The sequence below is a fragment of the Alosa alosa genome, chromosome 10 (genome assembly GCF_017589495.1).
Source record: "Alosa alosa isolate M-15738 ecotype Scorff River chromosome 10, AALO_Geno_1.1, whole genome shotgun sequence".
Classification (NCBI taxonomy): Eukaryota; Metazoa; Chordata; class Actinopteri; order Clupeiformes; family Clupeidae; genus Alosa; species Alosa alosa.
The window spans coordinates 23717870-23736485 of NC_063198.1; the positions used below are offsets into that span (position 1 = coordinate 23717870).

General features: G+C 40.7%; 3 protein-coding genes across 3 annotated transcripts in view; 2 read left to right on the top strand and 1 right to left on the bottom strand.

The window, feature by feature from the left end:
- Positions 1 to 149: 149 nt before the first annotated feature.
- On the bottom strand, positions 150 to 8926 carry ruvbl1 (RuvB-like AAA ATPase 1). The gene is made up of 11 exons (XM_048255615.1): positions 8643 to 8926; positions 7284 to 7370; positions 6675 to 6807; positions 5397 to 5548; positions 5168 to 5257; positions 4840 to 4989; positions 4354 to 4417; positions 3616 to 3814; positions 3378 to 3480; positions 3045 to 3136; positions 150 to 446 (listed from the first exon to the last, which is right to left on the bottom strand). The coding sequence occupies exons 1-11, from the start codon at positions 8781 to 8783 to the stop codon at positions 287 to 289; spliced, it is 1371 nt and encodes a 456-aa protein (XP_048111572.1). The 5' UTR covers positions 8784 to 8926; the 3' UTR covers positions 150 to 286.
- Positions 8927 to 9309: 383 nt separating this feature from the next.
- Positions 9310 to 15863, top strand: eefsec (eukaryotic elongation factor, selenocysteine-tRNA-specific). The gene is made up of 7 exons (XM_048255701.1): positions 9310 to 9860; positions 12593 to 12800; positions 12920 to 13016; positions 13309 to 13473; positions 13787 to 14431; positions 14705 to 14861; positions 15228 to 15863. Exons 1-7 carry the CDS (start codon positions 9551 to 9553, stop codon positions 15401 to 15403), a joined length of 1758 nt encoding a protein of 585 aa, XP_048111658.1. The 5' UTR covers positions 9310 to 9550; the 3' UTR covers positions 15404 to 15863.
- Positions 15864 to 16019: 156 nt separating this feature from the next.
- The window catches only part of si:ch211-157b11.8 (fibroleukin), a 6624-nt gene continuing 4027 nt past the window's right edge, over positions 16020 to 18616 (top strand). The window contains exon 1 of the mRNA XM_048255702.1: positions 16020 to 18616. This exon is cut by the window's right edge and continues 1404 nt beyond it. The gene's annotated coding sequence lies outside the window, so the exon portion shown is untranslated.

An 18616-nucleotide genomic window follows, 5' to 3' on the forward strand; every position in this document is an offset into this window, starting at 1 on the left:
GAAGTGTAAGGGGTATGGATTGGATAAATTGAAAGAGGTGGATTGATATGGATATTGTTCCATTATACCATTAGATTGATGTATGGTTGTGGTGACACACAATCCACTATTTTTTTTTTCTTTATTTAGAAAAATGACAAACTAGTCAATGGTTTTACATTTTTTTTATTAAAGAACATAAAGTTAAACATATAGACATTCTGACAAAAGTTTTTCAAAACTACCTCCAACAGTAGACAGTACGAGTGAGAGAACAGAGAGCAAATCACATTGAAGCAGAGATGAGTTATTTCATGAACTTGGTGTGTTGGTCCTGTAAGATCTTGGCGGAGGACTTGGCGTCATAGAAGAGCTCGTTGATCTCCTCCACCTGTTCCCTCTCCACACTCTCCTTCCCCTGCACTCGCCCCAGCAGGCTGGCCGGCGTCAGCAGCTGGACAGCATACCTGAGGTGCACAGAGACAAGGGGGCAGTATGGGGTTATGCGATATACTGACTGGGGCCAGAGACTTTCTAATGAGGGGACACAGCACTCAATAAATCCTCCATAGAAATGCATGGGATTAGTTTGTAACGCCAATATGGCAGTTGTCTACACATATCCCAGTGTCTTTCACTTTCTAACTTGAGACAAGTTTTAAATAGGAAAATTACCGGAAATCTTAGTCACTTTTAAACGTGATGCTAGCAGGCGAGATGCTAATGGTCTAATTCGATTCAATGATCTATGCTAGGCTGGAGCTATAAGTGGTATCGCCAGACTAAGAGAACAGCTGGATGAACTGGAGAAAGTTAAAAATCAATTGTTTAACTCAAGGGGAGGTGGAAAATGAGCGTAATTCCCCAAATGGCGGAATATCCCTTTAAGGGTTTACACATGGCATGGCATCACTGGTTAAAGCCAAAGAGATACGCCCCTTTCTGAAATGTTGTAATATCCTCCTTGAACTTTGCACCACAGGCTTTGTGGTTTGTTTGCTCTGCATCGGTTGCCTTATATAACCTCGTTTAGTCTGGCCACGTCAATAATATATAAAAAAAAAAAAGAAAGAATAGCCCTGGATAGCTGGGTTTGAGAATCCCAATCTGCTATGAATTATATAGCGATGGCCAAAAGTATTGGCACCCATGCTAAAGTTGACTGAAAAGAGGAATATAAAATCATCTTTTGGAAATTGATCGTAATGCCTTAAGTGAAAAATGAGGAAATATCTAACCTTTAAGGACACCAATTTTCTTAGTGAATGAATAATGTATCATAAATAAATAAATGCTTAAAATACATAAGTATTCCCACCCATATGTTAAATTCCCATAGAGACAGGCAGATTTTTATTTTTTAATATTTTTATTTTTTTTATTTTTCGATTTCCGATTTTTTTCATAGAGTTTGACCTGCGCTTAATTTTCGATTTATTTCTTTCTAACCATTTTACAGACTACTGTTACTTAATTTATTTTCTATTGACTTTGATAGAACATGTTAACTAAAGATGTGTAAAAACTTATCATTGATGAAATGGCTGTTCAAAAAAAAATGGAACCATCCAAAATGACAGATTGTCTTTCAGATGCTGTTAGGCTATCAAATTATGGATTAAGTTAAATTATGGAACACCCATTTTATGTTTCATCCAATATCATAAAAAACAATTTTTATAAATAACATTTGAACATACTTCCATGTAACTTTTCCCAAATGCATTGATGAATTTACAGGTGTAAAAGTGACCCCTTCTATCAATCCACAGGGGAATGCTAATAGCGATTAGGTGCTCCACCATATGAAACAGTGCACGTCTGTTTTTGTTTAAAAATTAAATCCAAATTCGGTTTATATCAATTCTATAGAAACTTTCAAATTCGCTGATTCAGTATTCAGAGCATCAGTTTTCTTCATTGTAGGCTACTGTGTCTGTGCAGCTTTAGCGTTTGTTTGCCTTTCTAATGGCAAACGCTTGTTCACTTCACAACATCCACTTCTCAATCTGCTAGACTAGGGTATTTTAAGGCATAAAATATGGAGTCACAAATAAATAGTTAGATTTTTTTTTTTTTTCAGGACGGATGAACTACTAGGGCTACTGTATGTACGCTGCTTGTTGACATCTTTGATTTTTTTTAATATCGCATGTCGTTTATCTCCGTTCAGCAGGCTTGTGGTTCAGCTGTGGGGGCCGAATTAGGCAGTGACGGGCAGTGATGAGCGATGTTTACGTAGCCCTAATGAAGTGACAGCTTAGTAAATTCCGCGCCAGTAGGCCAATGGTAAAGCACAGCGTTTGCTGCATAGAAAACTCACTAGCCTATTAGTGCTTTTCTTTGTAGCCCTACATCCAGCCCTGAGTGTTGGCCTGGTTGCTAGCTTCTTCAAACTTTGCAAACTCAGCTGGGTGTTGTTACAATTGCGGCGCCGGAGTGTATTTGACCCGCATAAAATCGGCATGTCTCAGACTGACCGGCCGGTCGCCAGTCATGGGCGATCATGTGAAAATCGGCCGATTCCAGTCACCAGCCGATCTATCGGTGCATCTCTATTTTAAAGGCCAGTTATTTCATGGATCCAGAATACTGTGCATCCTGATAAAGTTACCTTGGCCTTTGGAATTAAAATAGCCCCACATCATCACATACCCTTCACCATACCAAGAGATTGGCATGGGTGTTATTTCAGTTAGCCTATTAGCTGGTTTGATACTCATTGAGCTCAATGCAAATCAAACCAGCTAATAGTCTAACTGAAATTACTGAAATTTATGATACATTATTCATTCACTAAGAAAATTGGTGTCCTTAAAGGTTAGATATTTCCTCATTTTTCACTTAAGGCATTAAGATCAATTTCCAAAAGATGATTTTATATTCCTCTTTTCAGTCAACTTTAGCATGGGTGCCAATACTTTTGGCCATCACTGTATAGCTGTTGCTTTCTAGTCATGTGACTGCACAGCGATCACTGATTTCTAAATCCAAGTGCACACTTGGATTTGACTGGCAGTGGCCCCAAGCGTACTTCATGTATCTGTAAAGCACAGTGTCGTTACCTTAGCGTGGTCTTGGTGCCGATCTCTCCCAGGTGTGTCAGAGCCTCCTCACTGATGGTAATGCCTTCAGTCTGTGCGCGAATCTTAATGATCTACACATTAACAAACAAACAAAACAATTCACTTTAAAAATGGAGTACTTTTTACCAGGTCCTGGTCATAGTAACAAAGCATCTACAGTGTTTGACTGGTAGTCATAAATGTTAGTCTGAAGCCAACGCCTCTCTGAGTGCTCACCTGTTTCATCTCCTGTGGAGTGTAGAGCATGGTCCTGATGATCATGACTCAATATGTCCAGTGCATTTTAATGTGTGTGTGTGTGCGCGCGCTCACCTGTTTCATCTCCTGTGGAGTGTAGAGCATGGTCCTGATGATCATGACTCTGTCCAGCAGATCAAGAGGGATGCCATGAGGGGAGGTGATGTCCTCCGTTCCCCTGAGAGAGAGAGCGAGAGAGAGAATCAGACATCCATCAATCAATCATCTATCTATTTATTCCAATTTCTTTATGTAGGAGCCCATAACAGCATGCTTTAAAAGTCTACAAACACACATACAAACACACACACACCTGATGAGGCAGTTGCCGCGGTTGGAGGCGAAGACGACAATGGGGGCGATGGAGCTCTCCAGGGCGCGGTGCAGGTAGGTGAAGCACTCAATGTCCAGCATGTGCACCTCGTCCACAAACAGCACCCCCGGCACCAGCTCCGCCACACCCTGGTCTATGTATCTGTTCACCACCTTATTGATCTCCGCTCGCAACTTATCTGCACACACACACACACACACACACACAGAGAGCAGTGAATACAGATTCAAACACCACTAACGTACACATTCTGTAATTTCCAGTGTATTAGCCACATTGCGTATAAACTGCAGGACATTTTATTGCAAATTAAAAAAAAAATGCAGTGCCCAATAGCCCAATGAATCACAATCAAATCATGCTTTAATCATAAATCAGAATTAATAAAGAAATGCATTCCCATGTAGAGCCCCCCTATTGCAAAATAGCTGAAGAAATTTTGCAAAATCAATGAATAAACCTTGTGTAGCCAAGGGAGAGAGCAGTGACCCAACCAGGGTCTCCAGGGTACTAAACCTGCAGCTTGACCGGAATGCCAAAGAGTCACCCCAATTGCCATGGCAGTCAGAGCGCATACTCAACTGTAGTGATGGCACACCTCGGCTAATAGTCAGGAAATTACGGGTACATTCATTCAATCACTCACTCTCTCTCACATACACACGACGCATGTTTTTAGAACGTGTGTGCATGTGTTAACGTGTGTTTATAGGTTACCTGTGATTTCTGTCTTCTTGGGCTTCATCAGTTGTCCCATCATTGACATGATGTCCTGTCCTCCCTAGAATACACATATATAGCAAAATCAGTTGCACTCGTTCAGAAGAAAACAAATGCAGCTATACCTGCTCAGCAGATAACAAATTCACCTGGTCAAAGTTAGTTATAGTTGCTCAGGAGCAGGGCTCAACTTTAACTTTTAGAAGTGGTTAAAAGTGGTTGCCAGCTTGGCAAACAGGGATGAGATTTTGGTTGCCAAAGCCAACCAAATCTGGTTGCCTCTTGTAACAATTTGGTAGGCAAGGGCAACAGGGCAACCATTAATGTCGAGCCCTGCTCAGGAGGCAGCCAATTAGCTTCTTCCCTACAAATACTATCACATCAAATGCATGGCAATATCAGCAACTCAGGCTGCCAATAATTTTTTCTCTCATTTTTCTTAAGCTCCCGTCCCCATGTTGGGCTCATTAAATGTCTGTGTACCTGTGGCCTGGCGTTTGCTATGTCCAGGTCGTGGAGAGTGACGTCCTGGATGATCTCCTTCTTCTTGTGCACGTCTCCTTTGGGCAGTGGGACATACTCCTCAGCCTCTAGGTCAAACTCTGTGGCAAACGTGTCGCAGCGTCCCTGCCTCTGAACAACCAATCACAGCACAGATTAGGCAAGGCAAGCATATTGAGGGAGTACTACAGGCTCAGAAAAGAGTGGACCATTTGTCAACTAAACAGGAGACTCAATGTTGGAGGAGGAGGTGACAAATGGAATACAATACATTTTTACATACAGTAAGTGTGTTTATGCATTTGTTTACCTTGACTGCTCCACTGTTGGCTTCGATGTAGATGACATCGCCTACCTCCACCCTCTCCTTCTGCAGACTCTCATAGATACTTGGATCCAACTACAATCAGAGCAGGCAGACACACACAGTATTGGTCCTAAAAAGCTGGGTAATTCCATCATGAGCACATTCAATACCTTACAGTACATTATATTATATCTAATATTAGATGGCTGAGCAAATCTCTCCTTGAGCTGACCTTGAGCTGCTTCGTGCCTTTTCCCGTCTTGAGGCCAATGATGACATGGCTGATGGTTTTCCCGTAGCCACCCATAGGGTTCTCCGTCTCACAGGGAGACAGCTCCGTCACCTCGCCCTCATACACCTCCTTAGTTTCTTTAATACGCAAGCCTACACACGCACACACAGTTACTGACTCACCTCCACACTCTTAACCCTCTTAAGGCCTAGTGTGTGTGTCAACAATTCAATACTTAATAAACTTCCACTTGCATAGAAGCATTACTGTATACACATGTTCAAAAGCTCAACTGATCCAATCAGTAGCCACGTTTACATGGACACTTAATCACACCTTGATCGAAATAAAACTGACAATCCGATTAGAATTTTAATCAGAATGAAAGGGGTGGTGCATTTCCGTTCTTATTCCTATTGAACAGCCATGTATAGTGTCAATCGGGTTGCCTGCTGTAGCTTCTTAGGCAAAAGCAAAGTAGCAACAGTTATTTCAATCAAAAGATTCTAGAGCAAAGTAAACCTCTGATCAGAATAGAACATATCCCATGTAAAACAGATGACACAAAACACTCTATATAACGGTAAATGGGGCTAGTAAAAAACAGTCTCACCAGAGCATTCTCCATTAAAACCTGTAACATTATATGGGGGAGGTTGCCATGGCAGCGGATGTGCTGGAATGTCTACTGAAGCTAGTGCTCCTGACCTATTTCACAGCAGCCATTTTGGCATGAATTAGTAGGGCAAGAACAGGGCGTTCAGACCAAGAACGATGATGATAACTATAACGACATTAGCGTCTACACTGACCAACAATAAGAAAAGTCTCTCCCCGATTGACCAACAATAAGAAAAGTCACAACCCGATTGACCTCATGTTAATGAATGTGATGTCTAAAATAAGATGGATTCTGATTGGCTGTCAGCTTTTTATCGTTCTCAAAATCATTCGGAAAGTAATCCCCAACGATATCGTTCTACATGTTGTTATTGTTATAGTTTGTGTGTGGATGTTGCCATTCATATTAGCTAGATCTACACTGTTGTTGTGATCATAATGACGTCTCTGTGTGCAGAAAGTGTAGCAGAAAGAAAACCTTAATTAATGTCATTAGTAACATCTAGGCCTACCATATATTTCATGTCAAAAATGACTGTTGTAAAAAAGGGTCTATTGGTCTGATCACAGTGTTCCGGCAGGCCTTTCATCTGGCCCTGGGCATCTACAGGGGAAGACCTACTGAACAGTGGAACAGGTGTGTGCTTGTGGACTCACCAATAGCCCTTCTGAAGTTCTCCATCAGCACCTCTGTTTTCTTGATCTCTGTTGAGTACACCTCACTGCCCACCATGGGACAGAAGGGCACTTTATTCCCCAGCTCCTGAGCCATCGCCAAGGCAAGTGCCGTCTACACACACACACACACATTAGTAAACCTTCAGTGTGATTTATGCCTTTTATTTTATCTTCTTCTTCTGTCCAGTCTAATATTTATCATATCATAATGTGCGTTTCCTTATGAATCACTACTTTCTATTCTTTTGATTGATTGCAATCTGTACAGCACTTCAGTGTAAGCCGTGTATAAATGTACTTTAGAAATACATTTTTACTTACTTACATTTACTAAGCACACAATTTAAAGCCAATATTCATGGATTTCATTGTCTCTTTCCACTGGTGCATAAAATCAAGCATCTAGATTATGAATGCAGAAGTGCTTGATTAATACACCTGTGTTAAAGGTACCTGATTAAACCCATGAATAGACTTTGAATAAATGTCAGGCTACATCATGACTTTAACAAAGTTTTCTGATGAACAGATTCACTCCGAAAGTGTGAAGGAGGGAACATAAAAATATATTATATTTGCTTGACTCACCTTTCCAGTTCCAGGAGGTCCGGCCAGCAATACAGCTCTTCCTGCCATTTTCTTGGAGCGAATTAGTTCCACTATGATGCCACATGCCTAGAAATGGCAAAAATTACATATTATAGAAAACACCAAGTCAAGTCTACTCAAAGCGGCCTAAAGGGCAAAAAACATGACAAAATAAACATCAAAGCCATTTATGTGAGTTTATAAACACAGCTTTCTCCATACACTAAAACAATTTATCCAAATTTTATCACATTAACTGATCGATAGATAGATAGAGATAGAGATAGATAGATACTTTATTGATCCCCAAGGGGAAATTCAAGGTCTCAGTAGCATACAGACATCACACACAACATTCACTAACAGCAGAAAAAGTAATAAAAGTAAGCTTATATAATATAAAAAACACAACTAAGAAATAAGCACAGTAGAAGATAAAGAATATACTAAAATACAAATTATACTAAATAACACTAAATCTAAATCAAGTCTAAAACAGTATCCACATAGTGTGCTTAGGGGTGATTAAGCATGAAAACTTGCAATGACTGAGGCAGGGACTGAGCCTGTGATTCTCTGTGCATAGTAAGGTAAGGTGCTCTGTGAGAGTGAGTGTCATAGTGATGGTGCAAATGAGTAAGTCCAACAGTGCAAGAATAAAGTCTAGAGACCAGCATAAAAAAGGACATATAAGAGAGTAGGCAAAGTAATATACAAAAAAAATATAGAAAAACTATATCTATATCAGTGCGAGAATGGGTTTACGTCCCATGATATTAACATGGGACAACTCACTTTAGGAAAGCTTAATTAGAACAGTTAAATCAGTCAAAAGTGTTCGCTGAATATTTTGCTAAAACAGAAGAAGATGGAAGTATCTAAACAGCAGGAAAGTCTGGGAAAGCAAAAGTAAACAAGAAGTGTGTTTACTACTGCAGCCGTTGCTAGGCAATATTCACAAGCCAAGCGATGTTGCCTAATGCTAGCTTAACTGATAAAGGTAAATGCAAAGAGATCAATATCATAAACGACACATAACGCAAGAGCGTTTACTTTGGCTGTATCAAATTGTCATGTCATTTTTATCATACTCTTGGTAACTTTAGCTCAATGATTAAGGGGCGTTACAATGCTAGCCAGCTTTCCATAGCTAGCTAACCAACCACATGCAAAACACGGCATGGCTCGAGCTAGCTTGCTAGTTAGTTAGCTATGCTCTATATCTGTTACTGAGGGACGTGGAAAGCTCTAGAAGTAAAAATCCCAGACCCCTGTGTGCCTTCATAACAACTTAGTCCGTTTGTATAGGCCACAGTGTTGCTATCAGGACGCATGTTAACAACGTTGAGTTAACGTTACCTCTCTTGCAGTCTCCTGTCCCACCAGGCCTGATGCACTCTGCTTCGCATTACCGGCATCGTCTAGTCCAAGACCTTTCACATGGCTGTGTGAGGCAATACGCTGGGTTTTCGTGGTGCTTTTCACCTCCTCTATCTTCATTGTTTCTGAAAATGTACACAAATCTAACTACAATGACTTCAATAGGCAACTTTAATTCAATTCAATTCAATTCAATTCAATTCGGCGCGAAGCCCCTTTCTAATGCTGGTCTTCTAATCGTGTCCGGAGTAACCAAGGCAATTGGGGGAAGTCCCGCCTTCGCATTCAAGCAGATGGAATTTCAATGGGCATTTTCATTGGACATCTCAAGTTCAGTTCCTCTTAAAAACACTCCGACTGTGTATGTGAAACTTAACAATCTTTGTGTGAAATACCCAGGTTAGGTTACATGTATGTTTCTTTGCGAATTACAGTTTCTGTGAAAATAAATAAAACTATATCTGAATGAATTATACAGTTATAATAGTTAATGGTTGTACAATGCTTTCGCTCATTTTATTTTTTAACTTACAGTAATTATGTTCATGTTATCGTTTAATTATTTCTGTGGCATAATCATGGAACCGAACAGAACTATTAAACATCAGGCGGAATTACATAAATGAAACACCGGAAGCGTGTTGTGACCGTGATAGGACACTTTCTTCTGCCGATTTTTCGCCCAGTGAGCGCAGAATATAACCCTCTCAAATTTTCAGTTTCAGTTATGTCATCTTCTCCCAGCACTGTGGTTGATCGCTAGTTGAACCCTATTGTATGTATAGGTTTTATGAGGGTTTTGTCCCCAAAAAGTGTTGTCTCATTTGGACAACTACTGTTAGATTAAAGTTCAGGTAACGTTAACGTAACTGGACTGTTGGACAATCATGGCTGACGGAGAAAACGAGGGTAGTACTACAAAAACATTAAATTTCAACGTTGGAGTGTTGGGGCATGTTGATAGCGGTAAAACGTCTTTGGCTCGAGCACTCAGCAGCACAGCTTCCACTGCTGCTTTTGACAAGAATCCACAGTCCCGTGAGCGTGGGATCACGCTAGACTTGGGATTCAGCTCGTTCATCGTGGACCTACCGCAGCACCTGGAAGCCGAATGTCGCCAACGCGGTTATGACAACCTGCAGTTCACGCTTGTTGACTGCCCAGGTCATGCATCCCTCATCCGCACCATCATTGGCGGTGAGTCCAAAATGATCACAGTTTGTTCAAGTAGGCCTACTTGTGTCATGATTTATATCAGTGTTCAGTTAGTTTAACTGTGTTCATCATCCCCGTGAAAGCCAATTATGAAGAACAGAGAGGACACAATTGCAATAGCATATTAGACACCATATGTTAACTCATCATACACATCAATGTTGTCAATGCCAATTTATTTATATAGCACATATTTAAAAAAAAAAAAAAAAACAGCAGTTGAGCAGTTGTAAAGTTGCTGTAAAAAAAAAAAGAATAGTAAAAATAGTATAAGTATAGTATAGTCCAGTCATTTTAGGAGAAAGGGTTGAACAAATTGCAACACAAGCAAACTTAACTGATTTTGAATCCTCAATATGTCCTGAATAAGGGAAAAAAGCCCCGAAGAATCCCAATAGGGGAAAGTTTAGAAAAATACCTAAATATACCCTATTCATGCGCCTATACAGTATTTTTCTCACGCAAATAGGGGGAAAAAATTTAACCTTCACATATCACCATGAAAATTACTGAGTTGATTACTTACATCAAGACAAACAAAAAATGTATTATAAGTTTTTTGAAATTGTTAACATGGGCAAACAGGGCATAATGTAATTATGTATAGCTACTTTATAGTGACCCAAAACTAATTGCAACATTTGACAAACAAATTGTCCAAGGCATGGAGGAAGATAATACATGTCTTAACTGGTATTATATCTCATCTAGAGGGTATATGCTTATAGAAAATATATAGTTTATGGTGTTTAATTTGTTTTCCCTGGACAGTATAGGCCAAAATGTATCCACTTTACACTAGATTCACCTTTACAGAATAGAGGGCAATGTATTGTGCATGGCATAGAGGAAGATGGGAAATGTCTTAAATGGTGTTATATCTCCTCCGGAGGGTATATGCTTTCACAAAATATATAGTTTAGGGTGTTTAATGGTTTTAAGGGTTTCCCTTAATAGTGCAGGCCAAAATGTATCAGCTGTTCACTTGATTCGCCTAACAGAATAGAGGAGTATGTGTTATGCATGGTATGGAGGAAGATGGGACATAAGTTGATTGATGCTATATTTCATGTACAGTGGATATACTTTTAGAATATGTATAGTTTTGACTGTTCTATGACTTTGGTAAAACCATGACCTATGCATAGGCATGCATTGTTAATTATTAATCACTTGGAGGTCACTTGGAGGCTAACTGCAGTTATCCCATCTGCACCCTTCTGTCGAATTAGGACATGATCATGTCCATCTTCAACTTTGTGTTCACAATTTCCCTGCATTCACTAACATAAACATACTGTGCTGTCCGATTATTGTTTTAGACAAAAATTGTGCAAAGTAAAGGGGCATCATACAGGCCCCTCTGATTGGACAGACAGTATATCAGTCAACCCCTGGGCAAGAGGTCAATTACTGTAAGACTTGCAAAATGATGGACTGATACTTTAGTGTGATATACTGTATGTTTCAGTGACCTCTAAATCAGATTAGGTAAACACCAAAACCACTTTCCTAGGCTGAATAATGCCTAACTATGTGTTTGTACAGATTACACATTGTGGAACACTTACTGTACATGCAAAAACCCACTTGGCTCTGTTTAAAGATTCAACAACCATTTCCATTGATTCAAAGGGCCACAATGTAAAAATAGACACCAATTTTGCAACAAACCAGTCTGAAATAAGCCAAAGGAATTCACTCTTTGAAAATAAAAGAATGTTCCTCAACAATGCAAGATTCTAAAATTCCATGTTAAGTTAGATGGGGTCAGATATTCTTTAGAATGTGTATTCTACAACATTCTAATTAAATTTTTGTCAGTATTTGCTGAAGAATAATGCATAAAACAACCCTCATTTTAACATATTTCCACTGGATTTTCATGGTATTTTACTATGGTGTAAAGATCACCAATTGAAATATAAAAATGTGAAAATAAATTCTGTTGCAATTAGTTTTGGGTCAGACCTTTGCCTGGACTATTAGCTCCGTTGTGGTTAAATTAACTATATGTAATTACATTATGCCCTGTTTGCCCATGTTAACAAACAATTTCAAAAAACGTATAATACTTTTTTTGTTTGTCTTGATGTAAGTAATCAACTCAGTAATTTTCATGGTGATATGTGAAGGTTAATTTTTTTCCCCTATTCACGTGAGAAAAATACTGTATACAGTGTAGGCGCATGAATAGGGTATATTTGGGTCTTTTCTAAACTTTCCCTATCGGGGATTCTCTGAGGGCTTTTTTTTTTTTACTCAGGACATATTGAGGATTCTAAATTAGTTAAGTTTGCTTGTGTTTCAATTTGTTGACTGGACTAAGTATGTGTATATATACTTTTTTGATCCCGTGAGGGAAATTTGGTCTCTGCATTTAACCGCATTTAACCCAATCGGTGAATTAGTGAAACACAAACAGCACACACTAATCCCGGCGCAGTGAGCTGCCTGCTACAACGGCGGCGCTCGGGGAGCAGTGAGGGGTTAGGTGCCTTGCTCAAGGGCACTTCAGCCGGTGCCCACTGGTCGGGGCTCGAACCGGCAACCCTCCGGTTACAAGTCCAGAGTGCTAACCAGTAGGCCACGGCTGCCCCAATATAATAGTATAATATCACAAAACCACATCCTCTCTTTCCTTGTTCTCTGTATGAATTCATGGCTGTCTGTGTTTGTGTTGTGTGAATATTGTTGATGCTGTGTATGTGCAGGAGCTCAGATCATTGACCTGATGGTGCTGGTTGTCGATGTGGTGAAAGGGATGCAGACACAGACAGCAGAGTGCCTTCTGATTGGCCAGCTGACCTGCTCACGCATGCTGGTCATCCTCAACAAAACAGACCTTTTGCCAAGCAACAAAAGACAGAGTGCCATTGAAAAGATGACCAAGAGGATGCACAAAACTCTGGAGAACACCAGGTACACCAAGGCACAATACAAAAAAATCTCTTTAACAGACAGACAGGTACTCAGTGAATCTGACTCTCTTGAAAGGGGCTTTACTACGTTTGTTCAGTTTTGGCTGTTTTAATGGGTAGGTTTAAAGACTGCCCTGTCATAGCTGTGGCAGCTAAGCCTGGAGGTCCTGAGGCTGCAGATACAGATGAACCCCAAGGCATCCCTGAACTGATAGAGGTGAGAATCCTCTATATTTGCAAATAAATATGTGCAGTATGATATAACATGGAGGGGAAGGGCTGGACTGATGACCCCTTTTGGTCTGCCTCTATGCTGCTGCTGTTGCACCAACAGTACATGTGCATTATTGTAATTATGTAACAGTGTTTGAAGTGCATACACATCACAGTAATTACTACTGTGCTAGCACTTCCTACCAATCCTGACTTCTTACCAATCCTGACTGTGTGTGTGTGTGTGTGTGTGTGTGTGTGTGTGTGTGTGTGTGTGTGTGTGTGTGTGTGTGTAGGTACTGAAGCAACTGGCTTTCCTGCCTCAGAGGGACTCCACAGGCCCCCTGCTAATGGCTGTCGATCACTGTTTCTCCATCCGAGGCCAAGGCACCATCATGACTGGCACTGTCCTGCAGGGGGCAGTGCACATCAATGACACTGTGGAAATCCCAGCGTTGAAGGTAAATAGTTTCCTCTCTCCATGTCATTCATCTCCTCTTTCTCTCCATCTCCTTTTCTTTCACACATACATACACTCAATGATCTACAATCTTTCTTTTGAATCAAAAGTGTCATTGGACAGTTACTTAAATTAAAGTTCTGTTTTGTCTACTTGGCTGGAAAGCTCAATGTGGACAATGTAATTACTCTGAGACTTTAAGCTTCATTTGTAATTAGGTGCTAAAGCTACTGTAAAACTGTTTATAGTACCAATGAGTTGTGTAATGAGTTATCAGCCACAGCAGCGTTAACCTGTGGGATGTCCCTGCTCAGGTGACTAAGAAGGTGAAGTCCATGCAGATGTTCCGGCGGCCGGTGACCATGGCAATGCAGGGTGACCGTGTGGGCGTATGTGTGACGCAGTTCGACCCCAAGCTGTTGGAGCGCGGCGTGGTGTGTCTGCCCGGCTCGCTGCACACCCTCCACGCCGCCCTCGTCCCTGTGAACAAGATCAGCTACTTCCGTGGAGCGCTGTCCAGCCGTACCAAGTTCCACATCAGCCTCGGCCACGAGACCGTCATGGCGCGCGTCTCCTTCTTTGGGTCCTCAGTGGCAGCTCCGGTTGGCCAGGCCGGAGATGAGTCAGGCACTGGCACCCAACCCGGCGACAAGGCTGCAGTCGAGGAGGGCTTTTGCTTTGACAGGGAGTACTGCCACCAGGAAGAGTACATCGCTGGTCAGAGTGAGGGCCAGGACCCTGAGCAATGGGCCCTGCTAGAGTTTGAGAAGCCGGTCACATGTCCGCCTCACTGTTTGGCGATTGGCTCGCGGCTGGACACGGACATCCATGCCAACACGTGCCGATTGGCCTTCTACGGGAGGCTCCTGCACGGAATGGAGGAGAAGAACTATGCAGAGACCACCCTGCCCCGCCTTCTCATCAGCAAAGACAAGCAAAGAGAGGGCTCTGTGGAAAGGGTATGCTACTAAATCCACACACACACACACACACACACACACACACACACACACACACACACACACACACACATATATATGGTTTGACATACATTTTCTCTGTCCCTCTCTATAAATGGAGAACAACTATTTATATATACTATACAAAAAACTGAAAACTTAATGGGAGTATATTAATTCATTAGACTGTATACTTATAGGGCAAGCGTTTTTACATATGATTCAATATGTAACATTTTACTCTTTTTGTCACTTCTATTTTTCTGTGGTCAGGTGACCGATGACTACACTGTGATTGGCCGGAATCTGTTTAAGAAGGAGACCAACTTGCAGTTGTTTGTGGGGTTGAAGGTCACACTGTCGTCGGGGGAGTCTGGGGTGATCGAGGGTGGCTTTGGACAGAGTGGTAAAGTGAAGATTAGAATACCAGGCAAGTCAAGTTTTTATTTTATTTGCACATTTCATATGACAAGCATAGATTCTATGTGCTTCAAAGTAAAGACCAAAAGTACACAACAAAGGTGAGCTAAGAGGACAACACGACTTAAGATAAATACACACACAAGAACACAGTGAGTTATCACTTTTTCCCGAGCGCCTCATACTTCTGATTTCCTCATCAGTTACTGATCTGTGTATACAACATTGTATTAAACATGCCTACACACACGGACACACGCGCGCACACACACACACACACACACACACACACACACACACACACACACACACACACACACAGATACGCAGATACGCATCAATTTTTTTCCTTTTTCTCTCTCTTTCTCTCCATCAGAGGGGTTGAAAGAGGAGACGAAGCAGCTCCTCTCCTGTGGAAAGAAGAAAGGAAAAGGAGGAAAGGGCGACGCGGTCAAGGAGGAGGAGCCCAAAGGGGACTCTCAGCCTGTTTTAATCCACCTGCGCTTCAAGAGATACGTCTTTGACCCCAAGAAGAAGATGGTCCAGTCCTGACCACTATAACTGTGAGAGGCCTCAGAACATTCTGGAACTCTGAAGGTGGCAGTCAGACACTTAAAGAACTGAAGCCAGTCACACATATGCACACACACACACACACACCCCACAGGCGTATGCATATGTAAATCATTGAGCCAGCACACTACTCCATACATTGAACTGGAATACACATACAATAACCAAAGGTCTAATTTACATAAATCACACACACACATACACACACACAACACACACTAAAAAATTTATGTAATTACTATTTTCATGTAATTATTATTCTCATCAGTTAGTTCATAGACTGTGACCGTGGCCTCTGCTGAATGTCATCTGTGGTATATACTGTATACATGGTATATATAAACGGTCAAAAGTTTGGGGTCACTTAGAAATGTACATTCCACTCCATTTTAGACAGAATACCAGCTGAGATCAGTTGCATTGTTTTTTTAATCAGGGCAGCAGTTTTCAGATTACATTATGTGCTTACATAATTGCAAAAGGGTTCTCAACTGTTGAAAGTTGTAGAAAGAAATGGCTGATCTTTAATGCAATATCTACATTGCCCATTATCAGCAACCATTCATCCAATGTTCCAAAGGCACATTCTGTTTACTAATCTGATATCATTTTAAAAGGCTAACTGAGAAAACATTGAAGAATCCTTTTGCAATTATGTAAGCACATAATGTCTGTCTATAATGGAGTTGACCCTTAGAACTTTTGACTGGTAGTGTACTTCTTCTACACTTTCCACCAACCAACATGTAGGATGATGACATCAGCTTGGTGTTGTGCGGATTAATGAAGCTGGGAACCAATAAAGTGCTCTTGTTAGAATGTGCGTGTACACAATCAAATACACTGTCAATATTTTGATAGTGTGTGTGTAGTCCAGAAAGAGGGAATGTGTGAGAATGAGTTTGTTGTGTTTGTGTTAACATATACAACAATGTATGGGAGTAAATGCTGCTGTCAAACCCCAAGTTTGTGTGCCTGTTAGTTATCTTTTGCAACTTCCAATCAGATCAGCAATGATGCTGTTAAAGGTAATAATGTCACACCTCAGACACATGACTATTATTAGATGGAGAGAACTACATGGAAATGCATACTATGGGGGAGCAGTTTTCCCGGCGGTCGGGGGGGGGTGTACTATGGTAAATGCCTTGAACTATAACCGTAATTTGATTGGTTGATGCCTTGCGTTGCTGTGCGTCGGTGCCACAAAGTTGAAAAGCTATACAGATTTTTGTTCCGTTCCTTATAATTTTCTATCGATGCACTATTTTACTCAAAACAGTAGAGGACACTGCAGTACTGAGAACTCCTAAAAACCTACCTGCTACAGGGATTCACATTGTCAGAGCATTTCAGTTTCCTGCCAGGTCCGTGCAGGGCACCCATAATGCACTCATCGGTTTGTGTAAGTCTAAAATGACCAGGACCTCAAATAAAATCATATGGAAAGGAATCAGTATTGAGACAACAGCATGTTGTTGTTTTTAGCAAATTGATATTGTTATAATTACTCAAACATGAATCTTGGTCAGTTTATTGGGTGCAAGTGAACATCAATGAGTTGGCTGCAAGTAGAGCAATAAATAGGCCATTCATGCACTGGGAAGCTTTAGTTACCAACTAAATATGAGTAAGACAAATAGTCTAAATAGTAGCTGATGATCCCAACATGTCTATGTAATTTAGCAAACGCTTTTGTCCAAAGGGACATACAAATATAACAATATAATAGTAAAAATAAACAATAACAGTTATAAAAAAAAAAAAAAAAGTTGGTAGGACTACATTATGGATAGTAATGATAACAATAATGTCCATACAATATCAACGATCAGTAATGAAAAATAAACTTAATACCATAACATCTTAGAAACATTACAGTTTCGTCAAGTAACTTCTTTTGTTTTTAAAAGTTTTTGTTATGGACATAAATAAAAGAGTGTTGAGTACACCACTGTAATTAGCTATGATGTGCAGTTAGTAAACAGTTACTGGATAGGGATTAAATATGGCCAATGCAATGCACATTGTTAGCCTGGGTTTTCCCATGCTGCTTTACGCGCGCAATTTAATTCACGCTGCTGATAGCACATTGTGTCAAATATGAGCAAGTACAGCTATGGGTCCATATGTGGTATTTTTTGTTATGACCTCAGTCTTTTTGTAATGGGTTATCTTTTTAGAAGGATGATATGCTGTGTCACAGCACTCAAATCATCTGAAGCTAACTCTGTGTGTGTGTGTGTGTGGTCTTGCTTCCCTTTGCCGACTTACTGTGCCCATTGTACCAATATTAATTTTGTATTTGCTACGAAGCTTTAGCTCAAGGAAATGAAAGTGCTCCACCCTGCTTAGATGGTATTGTTTATGGGGCCACAACTCTGACACACTAACTTTGGTTTTGTCCTGCGCCATGTGCTCCCACCTATATGGTGTCTGTTTACAAACATGTCAGTCAACGAGTTAGAGAAAAGCCAAAACTGTAGATTCTATAGAGGTGGGGTGAGAGGAATGAGCAGAGTTAAAATCCACAGGACCTTTGGGATGCAGTTGAATCCTTAGGCGGCACCAACCAAAATCCCAAAGGAATGTCTTAAACAACCTGCTCCATGCTGTGAAAAAGCTCTGTTTTAGAGGGAACAAAGTAGACCTGATCAAGTCTCATTTGAGGCATATAATAACTATACTGTACGAGTTCAACACAATCTCAACAGTAAAAAACAAAGATGCCGGTCTTTTTTTTTAATTACGGTACAAACTTGAATACATACTTCATCTACATCTGCTAGTATTGCTGGTGAAGTGAGCGCTCACATCCTCAGACTTGTGTGTGTGTGTGTGGGTGTGTGTCCGTGTCCTCGAATTGGAAGCAGTCTAAATTGCTTAAACACAGAACACACAAAGAAAACACACTCTTCCATACACAGCTGCAGTCAGTAACACACAGAGAAAGTAAAGAGGTTGGGGAAATAGAGGTCAGTCCATTCAGAAGCAGTCCACTTGTATTTGTGTTGCTGTGTTTTAAGGGGAATTCCTGACAATCCTCCTCTATTGACTGCTTTTTACAGCCTAAACAATGTTTATAACACCCAGATAAAATTCTGTCATGAATTCTTTCTTCTGCCATGCATTCTCTCTTACATGCCTATTCTAAAAGGGATAACAGTATTGAAATGCGATGTCAACGGACAG